Source organism: Culex pipiens, chromosome 2 (assembly GCF_016801865.2).
Source record: "Culex pipiens pallens isolate TS chromosome 2, TS_CPP_V2, whole genome shotgun sequence".
NCBI lineage: Eukaryota > Metazoa > Arthropoda > Insecta > Diptera > Culicidae > Culex > Culex pipiens.
In genome coordinates, this window is record NC_068938.1 from 67,784,448 (window position 1) to 67,806,456 (window position 22,009).

At 34.2% G+C, this 22,009-nt stretch overlaps 1 protein-coding gene across 5 annotated transcripts in view; it reads left to right on the forward strand.

The window, feature by feature from the left end:
- Positions 1 to 22,009, forward strand: part of LOC120414058 (insulin receptor substrate 1) — a 303,617-nt gene that overhangs the window by 24,961 nt on the left and 256,647 nt on the right. For all 5 annotated transcript variants that reach the window (XM_052708147.1, XM_052708148.1, XM_052708149.1 and 2 more), the window contains exon 3: positions 15,293 to 16,037. In XM_052708147.1, the coding sequence (XP_052564107.1) occupies positions 15,386 to 16,037 (652 nt within the window). In that variant the 5' untranslated portion in view covers positions 15,293 to 15,385. The remainder of the gene's footprint in view (positions 1 to 15,292; positions 16,038 to 22,009) is intronic.

Genomic DNA, 22,009 nt, shown 5'->3' on the forward strand with positions numbered 1-22,009 from the left:
TTTATTTTATACTGGATACATTCAACTTTTATTCTAGTGATTCATATTTAAAACTTTTCCCGAAGATAGAAATTGCATTGGATGTAACAGAAATGATTATTGGGATTTTTATAGCTTTTTATTTTTAAAAAAATTAAAAACTTAGATTAATTTGTTTTAAATCTGAAATTTCTAAATGCAAAATTTAAAAATCTGAAATTAAAAACTCCAAAAATAAGGGAATTCAAAAATTTAAAAGGTCAAAATTTTAAAATTCAAAAAATTGAACATTAAAAATAATCAAAAAAACAAACATTTAATTTCTTATATGCTTCATTTGCTAATTTTTAATTAATTAATTTGTTAATTTGTTCATTTGTTAATTTGTTAATTGGTTAATTTGTTAATTTGTTAATTTGTTAATTTGTTAATTTGTTAATTTGTTAATTTGTTAATTTGTTAATTTGTTAATTTGTTAATTTGTTAATTTGTTAATTTGTTAATTTGTTAATTTGTTAATTTGTTAATTTGTTAATTTGTTAATTTGTTTATTTGTTTATTTGTTTATTTGTTTATTTGTTTATTTGTTTATTTGTTTATTTGTTAATTTGTTAATTTGTTAATATGTTAATTTGTTAATTTGTTAATTTGTTTATTTGTTAAATTGTTAATTTGTTAATTTGTTAGTTTGTTAGTTTGTTAATTTGTTAATTTGTTCATTTGTTAATATTTTTATTTGTAAATTTGTTAATTTGTTAATTTGTTACTTTGTTACTTTGTTAATTTGTTAATTTGTTAATTTGTTAAATTGTTAATTTGTTAATTTGTTAATTTGTTAATTTGTTAATTTGTTAATTTGTTAATTTGTTAATTTGTTAATTTGTTAATTTGTTAATTTGTTAATTTGTTAATTTGTTAATTTGTTAATTTGTTAATTTGTTAATTTGTTAATTTGTTAATTTGTTAATTTGTTAATTTGTTAATTTGTTAATTTGTTAATTTGTTAATTTGTTAATTTGTTAATTTGTTAATTTGTTAATTTGTTAATTTGTTAATTTGTTAATTTGTTAATTTGTTAATTTGTTAATTTGTTAATTTGTTAATTTGTTAATTTGTTAATTTGTTAATTTGTTAATTTATTAATTTGTTAATTTGTTAGCTTGTTAGTTTGTTTATTTGTTAATTTGTTAATTTGTTAATTTGTTAATTTGTTAATTTGTTAATTTGTTAATTTGTTAATTTGTTAATTTGTTAATTTGTTAATTTGTTAATTTGTTAATTTGTTAATTTTTAAATTTGTTAATTTGTTAATTTGTTATTTTGTTAATTTTTTTAATTTTGTAATTTGTTAATTTGTTAATTTGTTAATTTGGTAATTTGGCAATTTGTTAATTTATTCATTTGATAATTTGTCAATTTGTTAGTTTGTTAATTTGTAAAATTGTTAAATTGTTTAATTGTTAAATTGTTAAATTGTTAAATTGTTAAATTGTTAAATAGTTAAATTCTTAAATTGTTAAATTGTTAGATTGTTAAATTGTTAAATTGTTAAATTGTTAAATTGTTAAATTGTTAAATTGTTAAATTGTTAAATGGTTAAATTGTTAAATTGTTAAATTGTTAAATTGTTAAAATGTTAAAATGTTAAAATGTTAAAATGTTAAAATGTTAAAATGTTAAAATGTTAAAATGTTAAAATGTTAAAATGTTAAAATGTTAAAATGTTAAAATGTTAAAATGTTAAAATGTTAAAATGTTAAAATGTTAAAATGTTAAAATGTTAAAATGTTAAAATGTTAAAATGTTAAAATGTTAAAATGTTAAAATGTTAAAATGTTAAAATGTTAAAATGTTAAAATGTTAAAATGTTAAAATGTTAAAATGTTAAAATGTTAAAATGTTAAAATGTTAAAATGTTAAAATGTTAAAATGTTAAAATGTTAAAATGTTAAAATGTTAAAATGTTAAAATGTTAAAATGTTAAAATGTTAAAATGTTAAAATGTTAAAATGTTAAAATGTTAAAATGTTAAAATGTTAAAATGTTAAAATGTTAAAATGTTAAAATGTTAAAATGTTAAAATGTTAAGTTGTTAAAATGTTAAAATGTTAAAATGTTAAAATGTTAAAATGTTAAAATGTTAAAATGTTAAAATGTTAAAATGTTAAAATGTTAAAATGTTAAAATGTTAAAATGTTAAAATGTTAAAATGTTAAAATGTTAAAATGTTAAAATGTTAAAATGTTAAAATGTTAAAATGTTAAAATGTTAAAATGTTAAAATGTTAAAATGTTAAAATGTTAAAATGTTAAAATGTTAAAATGTTAAAATGTTAAAATGTTAAAATGTTAAAATGTTAAAATGTCAAAATGTTAAAATGTTAAAATGTTAAAATGTTAAACTGTTAAATTGTTAAGTTTTTAAGTTGTTAAGTTGTTGAATTGTTAAATTTTTAAACTGTTAAATTGTTTGGAGTGGGTTTATGTATTTTATGATTGTTTTTAATTTGTCAAAATTTTTGAATACATTTTATTTCGTTTTATAAATAAATTTCTAAATGTTTTATTTATATATTTGATCTCTTTTTTGCCAAAATTATGTCTTAGAATTTGGATTCAAAATTGTATTTATTGAATACATCTTAATTTAAACGTTTGTGATGTTTTCGTTTCTTTCAAAGTAGCCCTTAAACATAAAACGAGTTTAACTTTTGTTCTCAAATATTTACTTTATTTTTTTCATGAAAAATGAAATTATTACGAATTTCTTCGGTATTTTTGTTGCGAAAATATGTTTCTTTATATGGCGCGGATTTCGCGCGGATTTTTTTTTCGACTTCTCCGTAACAACCCTGCATCTGGGATATGTTTCATATTGCTGGGACGAACCAGGTCATCTGGAGACTCTCGGTAGTTACGTCCTAACTTCCGTAAAAATTAAAAGGTCTGCAAGTCTTGATCTCGGAGTATACCCAGAGAGCATCGTAGACTATCTCTGATCTTCTTAAAGATTAAGCAGCAGCTCTATAACATACCAAAACACTTCAAGATTAACTAATGTGCCCAAAATCTAAACGCTGCAGTCCTCTCCCAGCTTATCTCAAACCCACCTCGCAACTCAAATCCGCGCGTGAAAACATTCGTCGCACCACCGCCGGTGCTATCTGCGATAAGACCAAACGTGGCGTGAGATAAAACCACTGTCGCTAAACAAATCCTCGCCGCGCCGAAAACAAGCCAAAATACAAAGGTCGTCGTACGATGACCTTTCCCGGGTGGAAAAACCGGTTCCGGCTTCCAGTCGACAGCTGCTTTTGTGTGATGTCTTTGTTGGTAAACACACACCGCTCAGGTGGCTTGATGTTTTGATGTCCCGGTGCGACCTCCAGGTTCCTGGGATCTCTGGACGCAAAACGACACTAAAATTGGTTTATTTCCATCGATTCGTCGTTTGCGCTAAATGCTAACCACTTTTTTCTGTGGGGTTTTTTTTCTGTTTCAAACCGGCCGCAGAGCTACGACTTGGAGTTCTGCCCGAAAGCTAGAGGAGTGAAACGGGGGGGCTGGTCAAAATTTATGAACCACAACCGAATTAATAAGCGCTTATCACAAATTCTAAACACGCCATAAATGTTAGGAGGGGGGGAAATGTCTTGCTCGGAAGTCTCGGTGCTTTCGGAGGTCACGGTGGCTGGAGTCCGGTTCGAAGATTGAATTAAATCATTTCGGTTCTGCTCATTGAACCAAAGACGTGCGTAGTTCATTAGTGCGCGCGGGGAGGTATCGAGGATGAGGGGTGTGGTTTGGAATTTTAAAGCACACCTCTTAGATGAGTTCGGCAAGTGGAAGCTCAACGATCTAATTGGACGGGTGAGGTACGGTGGCCGTTAATGGGGTTGGAGTGATGAACTACTACGGGGTTGATAAGCGCGCTGTGGACCGCGCCGAGGCTTTAACGATATGTCATTTTCTGGGATATTAATTCGACGACTTGGTCGTCACGGTCGAACGATCGCGCGGACCGGTTCTGTTTGGCAATTGATTCCTAATTGGTTACGCGTGGAAGCCATTTCGCAGTTTCTTGGATTCGGAGAGGTTGTTTGTGGGTTCGTATCTTGAGGAGTTAATCATAAACTGTTGTTTTGAGCTAATTTAAACAGGTCAAACGCCTTGGTTGGATCTTTATATTTCGACGTTCGACGGAGCAGTCCATTCATCAATATTTTTCTAACGGTATACCCACAGTCCACTTACGCACCAAGTTTCGTAACCCACTTCAGTGAACCTCTCAACGATATCCGCGCTCCAAACTTTTCCCACACCACTGAACCAACCTTGACCAGCCAGTCCGTTTTCAGCCCATTTCCGGCCAGAGCACTCCAACAAAAGCACACACCAGCAAAAAAAAAAAAGCTCGCCAAATTTAAATGGACCTCGGAGAGTACGCACTTCTACGCACCGCGCTCATTGTTTTGGCCGCGTTCAATTTAAATCCCATTGAAAAGAGCACAAGAAACGTTGCGAAATGTGGCTGCCATGCGGTGTAACCTCCGGCAGCGAGAGAAATCGCGCCGAAATCTCCATTGAGGGGCACACAAAGCCCACGGAGCCACTTTGGCCTGCGCAAAAATTGATCCGCTAATAATGTTGAGGGAGCGCTTGAAGGTCTCCGACGCTACGCACAATCGACCGGGGTGATTCAGCGAAAAGTGGGGGCTTCGCTACTTTTACGCATAAAGGGGTCAGGGATGTCTAAATTATGTAAAAACTAAAAAAAATTAAAAAAAAACTAACTTAACTAACTTTTAACGTTAAACTCTTAACTTTTAATTCTTAACTCTTCACTCTTAACTTTGATTTTTTAATTTTTAACTCTTAACTCTTTACTCTTTACTCTTTACTCTTTACTCTTTACTCTTTACTCTTTACTCTTTACTCTTTACTCTTTACTCTTTACTCTTTACTCTTTACTCTTTACTCTTTACTCTTTACTATTTACTCTTTACTCTTTACTCTTTACTCTTTACTCTTTACTCTTTACTCTTTACTCTTTACTATTTATTCTTAACCCTCTTTACTCTTTACTCTTAACCCTCTACAACCCAACCCCGTCTCTAGGAGGGCTTCGATCTAAAATTTCGCCGAAAATCCATGTTTAAACCAATTTTTGATCATTAAAAACCATTGATAAGGAGAATTCTTAAAATTAAAGAAAATTATAAGGTTGGAAGTTTTAATTGTTTTATGTGACTTTGCCAATGTTTAAAAAAATGTTTTTTTTTCTGGGGTCAACTTTGGCTTTGTTTCTTACTAACATTTCCCCTATATTATGTGAAAATATTATGCGATAATTTTTGTCATGTACCAGATTACGCCTCTAAGCGAAAAATGAAAATGAAAAACCGAAATATAATAAAATTTTCAGTGCTGGGACTTTGTTTCACATGCTGGAGCTTTTATTTGAAAAGGTTCAATAAACTTTTTAACCCTCTACAACCCAACCCCGCCTTCAGACGGGCTTCGATAAAAAAAACCGCCAAAAATCTATTTTTCAACCAATTTTATGATCTTTAAAAAGCATTGGAAAGAAGAACTGTTAAAATATTAGAAAATTTGGTTTGGAAGTTTTACTTTTTTTATGTGACTTTGCCAATGTTTTTAAAAATGTACTTTTTTTAGGGGTCAACTTTGGCTGTGTTTTTTTACTAACATTTCCTTTATTTTAAGTAAAAAGAAGTATTTTTTTGCCATTTTATAGCAGAAAATTTTAAAAACAAGCAAAAATTGAAAAAGTGACTGTAAAAACATGAAAAAATTAGATAGGTAAAATGTTATGATAGGAGATGGTAGAATAGGCCGAGAACTACCAAAAACAATCATAAACTAAACAAGATAAATGCAAATTAAAAAACTAAAAATGAAACAAGAAAAACATTAAACAAGAGAAGTGAAGTTTTTCGTACAACAAAAGTTGCTTAAAATGACCTCCTAAACACGGGAAAATTAAAAAATTTCAAAAAAAAATTGAACAGAAGAGGGTTAACTTTCTATTTGAGTGTTTTTGAATATTCATGACGCAAGGTGGTTTCAAAAACACCGAAAAGCCAAAAAAAAATATTTTGTTTATTAGAACTTAACCGTCCAAGTAACATTTTAGGCTTTATCTTAGCTGTTACAACCGCTATAAAACCTATCAGCCAAAACCTACATTAAAACCACTGAGTCGTAACAAACTCCCCAGAACCCCGATAAACCCCTCTTAAACCCCAAAAGGACCTCCGCAAAAGGTTGTAACGGCCTATTTATGAAACCTAGAAAGGAGTTCAAGGCTTAACAACTGAATCCTAACAACCTTCTCAAAGCCTTAATAAAACCTTTGTCAAATCTAGTCAGGACTTATGGAAAAATTACATTTCATACGTCTTCAAACGTCTTATGCCAAATAGTATTTATTCTGGCAAAAAATAAGACTTCTTCTTGCCAAATGATAATGGTGATGGTTTGCAAAATTAGCGATGATAAATAATAGATATTGTAGGTAATTAAAATAATTAGAAAGCTTATTTCTTACAATTTGTGGCTCAAATTCAGCTGCGGTTGAAATTTAATTGATAGGCGTGGAGAAATAACTCTTTTGTTATTACAGTTTTTAATGAAAAAAATATTTTATTGCTATTCTTTTTGAAAAATTTACAAATTAAATTAAAACTTCTAACGCTATGCTAATTATATCAGAAATTCAGCAGAAATGTGTGTTTTAAACAAATTTTATTTTTTATTACTTTTCTATTTTTTTAACCAAGATGGCGGTCAATCAATTTCCATTGCTGATTTGCCGCGTTAAATGTCTTTTTAGAAGCTTATGGTTTTAAGTAAGCTTTTTGCATGCCTAATGGCAATTGACAGCTTTGGTTTTAAAGAAGCATGTGATGAAACCGTTTGGCATGACATTGCCGTTGGGTTTTCAAGACTCTCTTAAAACTTTCATAAAACCTTATTGAAAGCCATTTGGCTTTTGTTGTCATAAGGTTTTATGTCCAAACCTTAAAACCATGCTAGAACCTACTAATTAGCTCTGGCTTATTGGTTGCGGTGAACGCCTAAATAAAACTATAAAGCAATTAAGATGCTACCATAAAACCTCAATTAAACTAAGGTGGTGGCAAAATTTGGAATATCTGGATTTCCAGCCCAAAAAAAAAAAAAATCACCAAAATAATCGAAAATGTTTAATGTTGAAAACAAATGGTTCAGGAATTTAAATTCACAACCTCTTACCACCCCTGCTTAGTCTAGCAGAGACCTTTGACGCGCATCTCGGCTTCGTTTTTTCGCAACTCACGCACCTCGCCACGTGTGCCATCCGCGGACAAAGCCCGCGCGCCGGTGCGTGCGAAACCTTGCAAAATTTGGCCCGAGCTATTCGTTGAAGATTTGTTTCCATTCGGGCGAAATTGGACGACGCCAAGTCGCAACAAGTTTCAGTGGTTCAGCAGCGCGCGCTTATTGTGGTGCTGTTCTCAAGGACCTGTGTGTGTGTGCTCTGCGGAACTTGTCGGTTCTTGGCCCGAATTGGCCCAAGTGGCCCTATTTTTGAGTCTACTAGCTTTCACCGTGGCTGTAGTAGTTGGTTGTCGAGAAGAAGGGTGGTTCTCTGGAGAGATTTTGACTCAAAAAATGTGATAATTTTCGAGAATTGAACCGTAGCTCTTTGATAGACTGTCATGCACGCTACCACTATGCTACGCTGGCTCAATGTCAACAAATAGCCTTTTTTGCTTTAAATGATCATCGAATTCCCAGAGAACTTCCCCTGTTTGCAACAAACCTGAGGAACATTCTCAAGTGGCGCAAAACTTTGTTTTCAATTTATTTTCAACCGCAGCAGTTGCGAGTGTTTTCCTCCTCCTCCTCCTCGAGCTGAAAGAGACTACTCGTGATGTTGAAGAAGGTTCGGGAAAAGGGTCGGGCCACTTCTTCGTCACCAAAGCGCGCGCGCTTTTCACGTGAATCACTGCACTTTGGGTGGTTCGGTGTGTCAACCTATAGATAGTACTACTGACTACTAGGGTGCAGTTGATGGGCGCAGGAAAAGCGGGTGGGGGTTGTTTTGGCTCGGATGCGCTTGTTTTGCTCGTCGCAAATCAAACCAACGCGCGCGCGGAGGAAGGCAAAACATTTATGGTGGTAATTTTATATGGGAAAAGTTGGCCGGGGTTTCGCCGGTCCGGACGGTATCCGTTTCCGCGAGAGTGTGGAAAAGTTTTGCGACAACAATGCGAATGCGTTGCATGTGTGTGTGTGTGGGGTCTCGGAATATATGGGTCGGTAAATATGATTGTTGATGGTTTTAGGCAAATTTTGCTTGAATTTTATAACAGTATAGTTTCGCCATAATTTGTATAGCCGATGAGAAATTGTGGCTAATTTTTTAAGGTATATTTTTATTACTTGAGGTGACCTTAAATGTAGGTGGTGAAAAGCAGAATTTGTTTCATAATTTACTCACCAAAAACCAATTTTTATTTTTACGTAGCATTGGAAAAGAGAACTCTGATTATTTAAAAAAAAACTTGGGTTTAATGCTTTTACTTGTTTTAGGTAACAAATACTTGATATAAAATTATGGCAATATTACATGGGAAATTGTTGCCAGAGTTTGTGTCAGAAAAAATGTGTGTCGACTCACTAGTTGTCCTCAATTTTGATAAATTCGTCAGTCCATTCTGATAGCAGGCTTTGATTTTTTCGTTCCATAACCGGATACCTGGCGTCAAATCAGTATACAGTGGTCCAGATCGTTAAAATTGGGGTGAAAAGTCAACGATTGTGATTGAACACACAATAATATATTTTACTGAATGAATGTACATTATTATTATTTATAAATAATAATGTAGACCTGCGCCTTTTCTATATCTCGACTTTTTTTTTATAAGGTCCTACAAACAAATGTAAACATTGAGCGTATAATTTTTGCACTTTTTGTCAAATCCCATCGGAGTAAGCGGGATAAACTCAATGTTTACATTTGTTTATTAGACCTTATCCAAAAAAAAAGTTTAGATATATTCAAGTTTAAATTTTTCTTCTTTTTTACCATAAAATGGCTGTAACCTTTTACCCTTAAGTCCAAATTGACATGTCAAAAAATAATAAATGTCTGTTTTTTAGAGCTCTGAAAGTGTCCCGAACTTCAATTTTCTGTAAAACTTAACCCTGAATTGCTACATAAATAAACCTGATTTTTGAAGGTTTGCTAAAATCCTTTCTCTAAATTTGGTCGTAGGAGGCGTAGGTTGCGAGATAAAATGTTTATGCTTGGATTGGCAAATTCAACAACTTTCTAGATGACAAAAAAATCCCAAAAATATTCCTGAAAAGTTAGATTTTCAAAATCACCCTAATCGCGAACCACCCTAAGTTTCAACCAAACAAAAAGTTGCCTCTTTCCATTTGCAACAACTCTTCTCAAGACTCCAAAGCTCTAAAACTTCATCATTATTCAGAAAATCAATTTTCCACTGAATTTTGCGATCTGGACCACTGTGAAGTGTACCTCTGAAAATCTGTAAATTTATAAAAGGTTTGATGTATTTGTTTTTTTTATTCCAATTACATTAAGGTAAACATATATCCTAAAAGAGACATTATTTATCCATCCATTTTTGTTCAACGTATCATATTTAACCTTTTAAAAAACACAGAGAAAAAGTTTAATCTTCAAAAATCGAAAAATAATAGTTTAATCTTACCTATTATTTGAAGTAATAAACCACCAATTTACATGGAACAAATAAAATGAATACAATTTATGTAAGCAAATGCAATTACACACGTAAGAATTAAATTTACACACAATTCTAGGTAATATTCTGAGAACATTCTTTTATTAGACAACAAATACAACTTTAAGATACACAATTTAAAAAATCATGGTAATATTGCCTCGAATTATGTGTAAATTTACGTTTTGCATTTTTTTTTTCAAATAATTTGAAGTAAAATTAGACCGCAAATTTAAACTCTTATAAATAAACCTTTTTTTAACTAAAAAGTAACAAACAAAAAATTAAAAAATCATTTGGGAAAAAAACACGGAATAGGAAAAATGGTTGTAAAACAAGCTCCATACTACAAATAAAAATCGTTTTAAAATGTTGCATAGAAATGAACTTAGAGCACCATAAAACAAGAGTTTTTCGTAGAACAACACAGTAAAAAAATATAAAAATCAAGGAGGTTTAATTTTCTTTTTATAGTTTTAATGTAATTTTACCTCAACTTAGACTGAAAAAAGTGGCATTACACCAGAAAAGTGAAAAAAAAACACATTTTCAGAAGTAAAATTATACATTTTTCTAACATAAAAGATTCCCAGATGTATTTTTACCATGATTTTGTTTCCTGTGTAAAGTTGCTCTAAATGACCTATTAAACAACGGAAAAACAAAAATGTCAAAAAAAAAAATAACTGAAGAGGGCTAATTGTTTTTGTTGAGGCTATCGTAACATTCCAACAAAAGAGAGGTTTTTTTTTACAAAAGATGTATTTTTTGCTGTTCACAGTTATAAAAATCATGGCGATAAATCTGGGAATGAGTACGTCTTTGGTGTCAGAAAAAATGTTTAATTTTCCTTCTAAAAATATGTTAACTTACCACAATTCCGTTGTAATGTAATGGCACTTTCAGTCTAAAGAGATGTAAAATTACATGATAAAAATGTTATATTTAAGACATTCGAATTTGTTTGCTGTGTAGACCGCCGTGTTATTTAATAATCAATTGAAAAATCTTTACAGAGTTACTTAACTAATACATTACCTTGTCTAAATTATTTTTGAAAAGTTTTTTGTTGTAATTTGTTGCAAATTTACATCGAATTGCATTTCAATTCAAATGTTAAATGATGCGCAAAAGTGTTACATCATAAAAATTTCAATCCCAATTGCTTACTCCACTGAACCTTCTAATTTCCCTTCAATGCAAAGCAACTTCGCACCATTCTTACGTTTTGTTTACGCATAAAACCCTCCACTAATTCAAAACAGATATCAACAACAAAAACAACGACACTGCGCCACCACTTACACACACGGCGGTTCCACACCGTTGATTTCGGTATGTGTCACGACCTGCTGCGGCAGCCGCCTGTCAGCCCGGTGTAGCTACCAATTACGGAGTCCGCCAATCCAGGGGGGTGTCCCTTTTTTCCCAAAGTTCGCTGGCCCCCACCACCACCACCACCAAGTCTGTTTGTGTTCCCGTTTTCTTCAGCAAACACACACGTAACGCAACGCGCAAAGTCGCATTCAATTAACCTGAGGTGAACTCCGTATACGCCGGATGCAGGTGGTCAGCCCGGCGCGTTCTTCAACGGCTTCTTCCAAGGCGAAGAAGTCGGTCGTGGACAGCTGTCCACACAAATCCAGCTGCGAGGGGGTCATTTCGCCGAAAAGGTCGATTCGCCGAATGATGACTTCAAATTAAATGACCCACATTGAAACAACTCCCCGAAAGCTTACGGAAAATTCCATCCTGTCGCGTGCCGGTAACGATTGTCACAATCGTCGCGGTGAAGTGGTGAAACAAAAAATGCAAAGTACCTGACAAAAAGACGGTCACGACCGGGAGGTTTCAGGACCCCTTTTTCACAACCATTACAGCCGGGGGCGACTTGATTTACATGTTATTACAACATACACGATAGCGCGCGGCGTTCACTTTCTCGAGCCGGACGACGTTAGGGGCGAAATGATGGGATTTTAACAAGCACTGCACTGCAACATGACATGTAAATTTGTAATTTTCAGTATTGCGCCACTGCATGCCACGGCGGCGTTTTTGCTTTGAAAGGGTTCTAAATCGCTGGTGGGAAACGTAAGGTTCTAGATTTGATAAAAGGAAGGATTATGGTCAGTTAAGGGGTTGAAGGTTATTTGGACCGAAATGATAAAATCATTACATTTTTGTTAAGTCTTCTCTGAAAATGTTTAAATTGAGCAATTCTCTACGAAATCTGCCGATTTTGGTCATTTTTGTTTTCTGCATTTGTATATTCGGCTCATACTTTGTGGGGGCCTTCCCTATCACAAAAAAAAAAGCCATTTCGTGTCATTGGTCAACCCAGACAAATCTTCATACATTTTTGGCAGCTGTCTTCGGCAAAGTTGCAGGTAAAATAGTAGTAGAAAAATATGCACTCGGAAATAAAATTGATGATTTTTTATTTATTTTTTTTCACAAAAATTCAATTTCTGAAAATCTGAACTGGCTCCATGGCTTAATGGTTGCGGCTTCTGCCTGCAAAGCAGAAGGTTCAGGGATCAAATCTCGGTCGGTTCCCTTGAAATTGGAATCAGGAATTGAACTTTGAATATAAACAAAAAACCTTTAAGAATCAGGTGGGATTCGAACTCACACCTTTGGATTGATGGTCTGGGACGCTAACCAAACGGTCATCATGGAGTTTAATGCTCTAGAACTGAATTTATCCGTAGTCGCGAAATAATGTCACAAGGTATAACATATCAAACCATTATATAACTACTAACACCGTCTAAATTTTAAAACATCCCAGGGCCATCTCATATACTCATGAACTGGACGAGGGAGTCGTGGATTGCCTGGCCCAAGTCATCTGCATTACCGATCTATGTCTGTACAATTTCAGAAGAAATCGTTAGCCAGAGAAAGGTATTCGCTTCAAAGGTTCTTTAGATATATGTTGGTTACTAACCGAACCGTCTCAGTTGAAATATACTGTGGTCATGGCCAAGTCCTGCCAAGACGGGGGTTCAAATACATACATACATACATACAAAATTCAATTTCTGAAAATCTGTATTTTTGAATTTTTGAAATTTTTCAGAGGTTTAAGGGTACAAAACCCCGCATTTTTAATTCTGAAGTATGGACTTAAATTTTTGCCGACGCGTTATGTTTTTTAAATAGCGATTTTGGTGAAAAATTGAAATCTTGTACTTAAATTTTTTTGGTCTCATTTTTTTTTATGTAAAATTGAATTTGCAATCGAAAAGTACTTCACTTTTTTTTTTTGATTAAATGCACAGTTTTCAAAATATAGCCATTCAAAGTTAAATTTTGTCCGATAAATTCCAGTTTTTTTTTATTTTTTATAAAATAGTGTCCATGATTGTTCATTCCTGAAAATATATTTTTTTTTCAATGTTCAGAAAATTTGCTATAAATTTGTCTAAGAGACATCGAAGATTGGATCACTAGTTGCTGAGATAAAGCGGCTTCAAGAATATTCAATTCAATTCGGTTTTATTGGAGAATAATCAAGATACAAAAAGTTCTGATGAGGTACTTAACAGAGTTTTGGAGTTACTTTCAACTGTGTGTTACATCATAATCCATTTTGGATCAAGAGCAAGAAAAATTTAAAAAAAACTTGCTAAAATTGCAAAGTAAAGGTGAAAGAAAGATAAAAAGCTTATAAATAAATCACAGTATTTTATCCTTTGTAGATGTGCTTGATCGTCAGCTCCCCAAGGGCCAGAAATTGCTCCGCCTTGTTACGGCAGGTCCGAAACCGCGTCATCACCTTTAAGAAAAAGAAACATTTATACAAAAAAAAAAAAAAACAAACAAAATTTAAGTTTAAATCTCAACCAAACAACCCTTCAATTCTTATTGTCGATATCATAGCAACTAATGGTTCGACTTTCAAAGTTAAAATATAAAACATTTGTAAAATTTTCCGACCTTTTCGAAAAAAATATTTGATTTTTTTTTAAATCAACATTACATTTCGAAAGGGCCAAACATTCAATATTACTCCCTTTTGAAATGTTAGTCTTGATTTAAAAAAAAAATTTAGAATATTTTTTTTTCGAAAAGATCGTAAAATTTCAAGAATATTTCATGTTTTAACATTGAAAATCGGACCTTTAGTTGCTGAGATATCAACATTAGAAAATTGTGGATTTTTTGGGTGAGACTTAAAAAACATCAATTTTCATGTTTTTAAATCTATGCATGGCAATATCTTAGCAACTTAAAGTCGAATCAACAAAGTAAAAAAAAACAAAATTTAGAGAATTTTCTCAGCTTTTAAATTTTTTTTTTCAAAGGTGGGCAAACATGGGCACTTAGTTAAAAAAAATTAATGACTGTGACTTTTTTCAAAAAAGTTACCTAAAAATGGCTATAACTTGAAAACGGTGCACTTTATCAAAATTTCACTGAAGTACTTTTTGATTGCAAATTCGAATTTACATCGAAAAATGAAGTTGTCAAATTTTTGCGACCAATAATTCGACTTTAAGAAAAAAAATCAGTATTGATTCAAAAATTCATTACATGGTCAAACAAATTTTGCACAACCTGGAAATTTCTGAAAAGTTGGCATTTTATGTCCCCTAAAACATATATAAAAAAAAGTGTTTTGTTTTTGCAAATCAAGTTTTAGTGACAAAAAGTGAAATAATAAATCACCAAAAATTTTTTTAGCGTGTATCATTTTTTACAGTGTAGTCCATATCCATACATACAACTTTGCCGAAGACACCAAATCGGTGAAAAAATTCCTTCAAAAGATACAGATTTTTGAATTTTCATATATCATTTTTTTATGGACAGCTGCCAAATTTGTATGCAAAATTATATGGACAAACTAATGATGCAAAATGGCTTCTTTGGGCATACCGAAGGCACCAAAAAAGTTTCAGCCGGATTAAAGAAATACAAAAAATAAAATTAAATAAAAAATATCGAGTTCGTAGATAATTGCTCTGGTAGGAAACGTAAGGTTCTAGATTTGATAAACTGTTGGAAGGTTATTTGGACCAGCAAAATTTGAAAATGCTTATTTTACAAAAAATAATATTGTTAATGACAAAACAAGTCCTATTCCTTTCATTCCTCAACATTCTCAGACAATCGCAAAACAATGTTGACCTACAAATCTGCACTGTCTAGAGCATAAATATGTGCATGTGAATCTCCCTGACCAGACCCAGACCTCACAGTCCACCACGGCCCATCATTGTAGTACGCCCGTGCGACCGTGCAGAATTTCGTGTAGTCTGGCGCGACTTAAGCTGTTGCTCTCCTTAGTAATGGTGCGCGGTATGATTCAATTACTTTTTTGCGTTATTTATACGATGATGATACTTTTGCTCCTCACACCCACTAATCGCATTTTCACGCCGTCTGTTTCTTTGGTTTTCAGGTCAATGACACACACTCTCGTATTATTCAAACGCTATCGTATGATGAAATTAGACTGTTTGTGTGTGGCAAATGAGTAATCAAGTACTTTTCCTCTCTCTTCTACTTTTGCAGACCATCAAGACGTCGTCTTCGGAAAAGCCGCCGCCATCTCGGTCACATTCAAACAGTTCTCATGGGCCACCGTGGCGGAAAATTGCCGCCGCGATGTCCACACTCACTAGCAACGCAAACAGCAACAACAACAACCTTATCATCACCTCACCAGCGACCTCGTCAAGTTCCAGCAACAACAACAACTGCAACGCCATCAACAACAACAACAATCCGGGTACGCCGAACCAAAGCCAGAACCAGCAGCACCAGAGTGCGCTCGCTTCCGGCGTTAGCAGCGCCAAGAGGTTGCTTCCGTTTGCCCGCAGCATGTCGTCGAACGGCGGAGCTGGCGTTGCTCCGGGTGGAACCGGTTCCACCGGTGGCATTCCGGCCGAGTTGAACGTGGTGCTGCACGGGTACCACCGGAAGCTCAAGACGAACAAGAAAAAATACTTTGTGGTGTACGACGATCTGCCGAACAAGAGCGCCCGGCTCGAGTACTTTGACAGTGAGAAGAAGTTCAAGCAGTCGTGGGTGAAGAACAGCTCGGTGCATGCGAAGCGCAGCATCATTCTGCGCAACTGCTTCAACATCAACAAGGGGCACGACCCGAAGAAGCACGTGATCGCGCTGTACACGCGCGACGATTGCTTTAGCATTGTGTTTGACAGCGAGGAGGAGCTGAACCGGTGGCTGAGGACGCTGTGGTCGCTGCAGCGGGGGGAGGAAGGAGCGGAGGGCGAGCCGCCGAGACCCACTTTTGGTGAGTGCTATTTTGCTATTGTTTTTGGGGTTTATGGTATCCGGAAAACTCTCTCTTTGGTCCTAAGGCAACTCGCAGTTGTGAAATCCTATCAAAATTGGTCAATAAATTTATTAAAATTGGTCATATTTTGGTAAAACTTGATGAAATTCATTGATACATTTGATAGGTCTTCTAAGGCACTTCAAAATGTGCCATAAATATCCAGGAATGGTTTTTACTTTTTCTCAGAGTTTTTGTAAATTACTGTTAACATTAAATACTAAAATTTCCAGAAATTATCGTACTTTTTAAAACTCAAATTTTCATAATTTTCATTATGGATATTAATTTAACGACGCGAAATTTGGTAAAGATTTTCTCTTTTTTCAAAAGATCCTATGTGCATAGGAAACCCATGGCGCATTGGTTGTTTAGAAAAAGTAATCTCGAATTATTATTTTCTGGATGCTAAAATTTATGTAAAAATGCGGTATTTTAAAAAATGTCAGTATTTTCAAGAAATTCGATGATTTATTGGATTTGAGAATTTAAAATATGTTGAAATTTCGTGTCCTTGTATGAAACCTATGTAATAAATAGTGATTTTTTTTTAATTCAGTAATATCAGAAGAGTGAAGATTTTCACACATAAAATTGCAAAACATGGAAAATCTTTTCATATTTTTTAATCATTTGATGCCGATTGATTGCACATAATGAATAGGTGAGTTTCTTTTTTCCAAAAAAATACAGTACTTTGTGGTTTTTTCACAAAAAAATTTAATGCTGTGGAAATCTACACAAAACATCACGTTGGTTTTTTTTTTGAAATATACGGTATTGTGTGAAAATTTAAGTATTTTACACTAAAATTTCAAAACAGTGGAATCTATACAAAATTTATTTTCATTCAAAACCCATTTTGCAAATTTAAAATTTCGAGTATTTCCAAAAAATACGGTAATTTGTAAAAAAAATGTATTTCACACTACAAATTGTAAAAACAGTTGTTTTCCCACCCAAAATAAAAATTGTAATTCAATGGAAATCTATAAATTGCTGAAAAATTTGTGGAAAATCGATTGAAACTCATGTTGCAAATTATGAAATTTCTAGTATTTTAAAAAAACACAGCAGGTGAAATCTAAAATTTTCTTTCCCTAAAACCGCCACATTGCAAAAAAATAAATTTCGACTATTTTCAAGAAATAAAAATGTAAAAAATAGTATTAACTACTAAAAATTGTACTACCTCAAAAATCAATACAAAATTTCACATAGGGTTGAACTCATATTGCAGACTACACAGTAAAAATAATGTAAATTTGGAAGCTGTAATTTTGGAAGGTTGAATATTACCTCTTTTATGATGTAATTTTACCTCAATTTAGACTGAAAAAGTGACATTACACCAGAAAAGTGGTAAAATTACATATTTCCAGTAGTAAAATTACACCTTTTTTCTGACATAAAAGATGTATCCTTTCCCAGATGTAATATTACCATGATTCTGTGTAATTTTGAGTATTTTCAAAAAATAAAAATTTTGTGTAAAATATGTAGTAATTAGCTTTTAACATTGCCTCATCATAAAAAAAAAGTTTTTATCAAAAGCTATCAAAGTCTGTGACGTTTTTTTTAAATTATTTTTAAAAGTTAAATAAAGGCTAATATTATTTTTCGAATTTTCCTGACTGTTATCAAAGTACACGAGGGTGGACTTTTTTTTAAATACATGAGCTATGGTGTAAAATTTAAACATTTTACTTAATCAAAAATTACTCTCTATGGTGTAATATAACCTCAATTTAAACTGAAAAAGCGCCGAAACACTAGAATAGTTTTGAATTAACATATTTTTAGCAGTAAAATTACACAAAAAAGAGGTACCCATTCCCAGATGTGCAATTCTCTACGAAATCGTTTTTTTTGTATTAATTTTTGTATTTTTTAATCCGGCTGAAACTTTTTTGGTGCTTTCGGTATGCCTAGAAGAGACATTTTGCATGATTGGTTTGTCCATATAATTTTCCATACAGATTTGGAAGCTGTCCTTAAAACATGATATATGAGCATGAGCATGAGAGGCTGTCCATACAAAAATGATGTATGAAAATTCAAAAATCTGTATCTTTTGAAGGATTTTTTTGATTGATTTGGTGTCTTGGGCAAAGTTGTAGGTATGGATAAGGTTAGCAAAGAAAAAACATGATACACGGTAAAATTTTTGTTGGTGATTTTTAATTTTACTTTTTGTCTCTAAAACTTGTTTTGCAAAAAAAAAAAAACAATATTTTGTTATGTGTTTTAGGGGACATCAAATCAGAAATCAGAAATTTCCAGGTTGTGCAAAAAATCTTTGACCGAGTTATGATTTTTTAAATCAATACTGATATTTTCAAAAAATCGAAATATTGGTCTCATAAAAATGTCAACTTCATTTTTCGATGTAATACCAAATTTGCAATCAAAAAGTACTTTAGTGAAATTTTGGTGCACTTACCGTTTACAAGTTATAGCAATTTTTAGGTAACATTTTTGAAAATAGTCGCAGTTTTTTTTAAATAAGTGCACATGTTTGCCCACTTTAAAAATATTTTTGAAAAGCTGAGAAAATTCTCTATATTTTGCTTTTTTGAACTTTGTTGATACGACCCTTAGTTGCTGAGATATTGCCATGCAAAGGTTTAAAAACATGAAAATTGATGTTTTCCAAGTCTCACCAAAACAACCCACCATTTTCTAACGTCGATATCTTAGCAACTAATGGTTCGATTTACAATGTTAAAATATGAAACATTCGTGAAATTTTCCGATCTTTTCGAAAACAATATTTTCAATTATTTATAAATCAACACCAACTTTTCAAAATGGCTACATATTTCAGAAATATGTAATATTACATGAAATTTCATAAAATAATGCAAAATCTATTTTACACCCAGGCTTTTTACACGCAACAGAATAATTTTTTTGCTGTGTAGCTTTTTGATTTGAACAAACCCTAAATTCGTATTGAAAAAAAATCAATGTTGCGAAATGATTTATTAAGACAAAAGGAATCAATTGACAAATTTTCACAAAATTAAAAAAAATCGAAAATTGATTTTGAAAACCAACAATAAGTAAACATAAAAAACCAGTTGACTGGATTCCGGAGTTTTACTATAATGAAACATGTTTTTTTTCTTCAAAACGCAACAAAAACTTGAAACTTCCGTGGCACAATCCACCGAAAATTTCGACATCAGCTGCACTAATGAAGTTGTCCAAGCTAACCCTGAAACCTCCGTCCAGCCCCATAAAACCCCCCTCAATACGCAGACCGTGTGGTTAATCCGCGCGTCTTCAGTGCACAACTTAATTTAACGGTATCTACGTGTGGCATTCCTTTGACATATCGCGTGACCTCTCGTGTAGTTTGTTTCCAGTCCATCCCCAACATAACTTCCTCGCTGGTACCACATCGTAATAATGCAGAGTGACAAACATGTCGTCCAACTTTGTGTTGCCGTTTTTTTTCGGTTTGACTGCCCAAGCTGACGACGACAACGTGGAATAAAAACTCTGTTTATGAAAATCGCGCAATGCGTACATTGCGAGCCAGAGAGAATGACCAGAGGCCTGCGACGAATCAACGACGAATCGACGCTGCGTGACTTCACTGCCAATCGGGGGGCCAACAACAACAGCAACAGAACTGCTGACCAAAATCACCGTTAAACGCGGTCGACCACGCGGGTTTTTGGATGGGGTTTATGTGCCTATTTTCGACCTATTTGCTAGGCCATTTCGTCGAAAATATCATTTTAGCCAAATGGATCTTTTTGCCGATGTAATTGATTCGGCGAAAAGACCTAGGCAACGAAAACCTTTGTTGAAATAACAAATTAATTCGTTGAAATGACCATTCGGCGAAACGACCAACTCAATAGAACAACATTTCGACGAAAAGGTCTTCACAGTTGATGTCGGTCCAATGAAGGATAAAACTCTATTCGAAGAAATGCCCTACTCGACGGAACGTCCTTTCGGCGAAATGACTCACAGTATTCTCGCTATTCGATCAACCAATTGCAAAATCGATCATCGTCCGGCGATACAAACTTCGTGGGATGACATAATTGCTGGGGCGATTATTTGGCCAGATTTTGGTATTCATCGAGCCACAACATCGCCCGTTGATAAGCCTCTCTTCTGAGCTGAGCAGGACGAGAATTTCGAATTCAATTATCAAATGGTGGTGGAATTGTGAGTCGGATTATGTATGCAATGGTTGTTGGCTGGAGAAAATCTTGATTGACGAAGTGGTCGTAATTGAAAAGTATAAACTTTGTGTATCTAGACATGCATCGCAGGGAATTGTCGTTTAGTATGCACATATTAAGCTGGTGACGGATGGTCAGAGACTGGACCTCCCAAATCTGTAATTTGTTGAAGAATCGAACTCGATACGACTTAGTACTGTAGATCTTCAGCAATAATCATAAACTAAAACAGTTCTATTTAAAGCATGTAGTCACTTCAAAAGACGCGTCACTATCTGGGGCCAACCCTACAACACCGTTGACAACACTCGAAAGTCGTGTGGCAACAAACCGCACCCCTAGAATCGGAAAGTCATAAATTTTAATTACCCTCCGGGTGTCGTAGGCCAATGCCCTGCGCAATTGCATCATCCACGGGCTGTTTGCCCCAAAGTAAACTCGTCGTCGGAAGTAATTTTCCGATGACCCGGCGGTCTCGTGTCCGGATATGACACCTAATTACTGGAAATGAATCTGGAGCACGACGGAGGAGGACCGACCTGTTCGAAAGGACACCGGAATTCGGATAGGACATTTGATCTGATAGCGGCGAGGACTACCTCTTGGTAGGACGATTGCCTGCGGTTAGCTGGTCAATTGCAACTGAAGCAGTTGTATTTGCTGGGAACTGTGGGGTCGAGCGGATCTTCTTATCCCATACGAAGGACTAAGTAACAAGAAAGATCATTGGAGTATTACATTCCTAGTATATTCAGTCAATTCTTGTAATCGTATTTGAGAGACCAAATACCAAGAAGCATCATTATAGTTTAAGATTCCTAGAATCTTCTGTTCGTATTTGAAGGTCCATTTGAATACCACGACTTACATTTAAGTATTAGATTTCTTGAATCTTCGTATATGAAAGATGTTTTAATTTTATATGAAGGATCATGTACCTGGATGATCATTGAAGTACTACATTTCCAAGTATCTACAGTGAAACCTATTAATTTCATAAGAAGGATCACATTCCAAGAAGCATCATCAAGGTATTACATTGCTAGTACCCTCAGTAAAATCTTCTATTTTATATGAAGGATCTCATACCAAGAAGATTCATCTATATCAAAGTCCAATCCACAAACGGAACTCAATCCAGAGTTCTACCGTCATCTCCACTCAACCCCACATCCCCCAAAACATCGAAACCTTGCATCTACCGTCTGGCATCACACCGTCTGGACCGTAACTACCCCAAAAGAGCCAAACGGATTGGCCACGCGATATCGCTTCCCCTCGAACTTCATCCACCAAAAGTTCGCTTCGCTGTTCACTTCTGGATTGGATTACAACCCGACGGCGTTCAGGTTTTCCCGAAACCCCACACACGGCACGGCGCCAAGTGTGATGATTATCAGTGCATGAAGCTTCCAGAGAGATGAGAAAGATTCGTCCTCCAACTCTTTGAGCGCGCGCGCTTTGAACCGGGAAACAACAAATAAATCTTGCAAAACCGCGGCGGGATATTGGGTCCGGTAATTGGGCCTAAAGCGGTTTCGGGACGGGGGTTTATAAATTTCTAATAATTGGATTAGGGTAGAAACAGGCGCACGCGAGAAAGCGGGCCGAACCGGGATTCCGCGGGGTGTTGATGAGCGCGCCGAGCTCCGTTACTGTGAAAGCTTAGCTGGGAAGGCGGGGATTTGTGTGGGATTTAAGTGGTGGAAGCGCGTTCTGTGC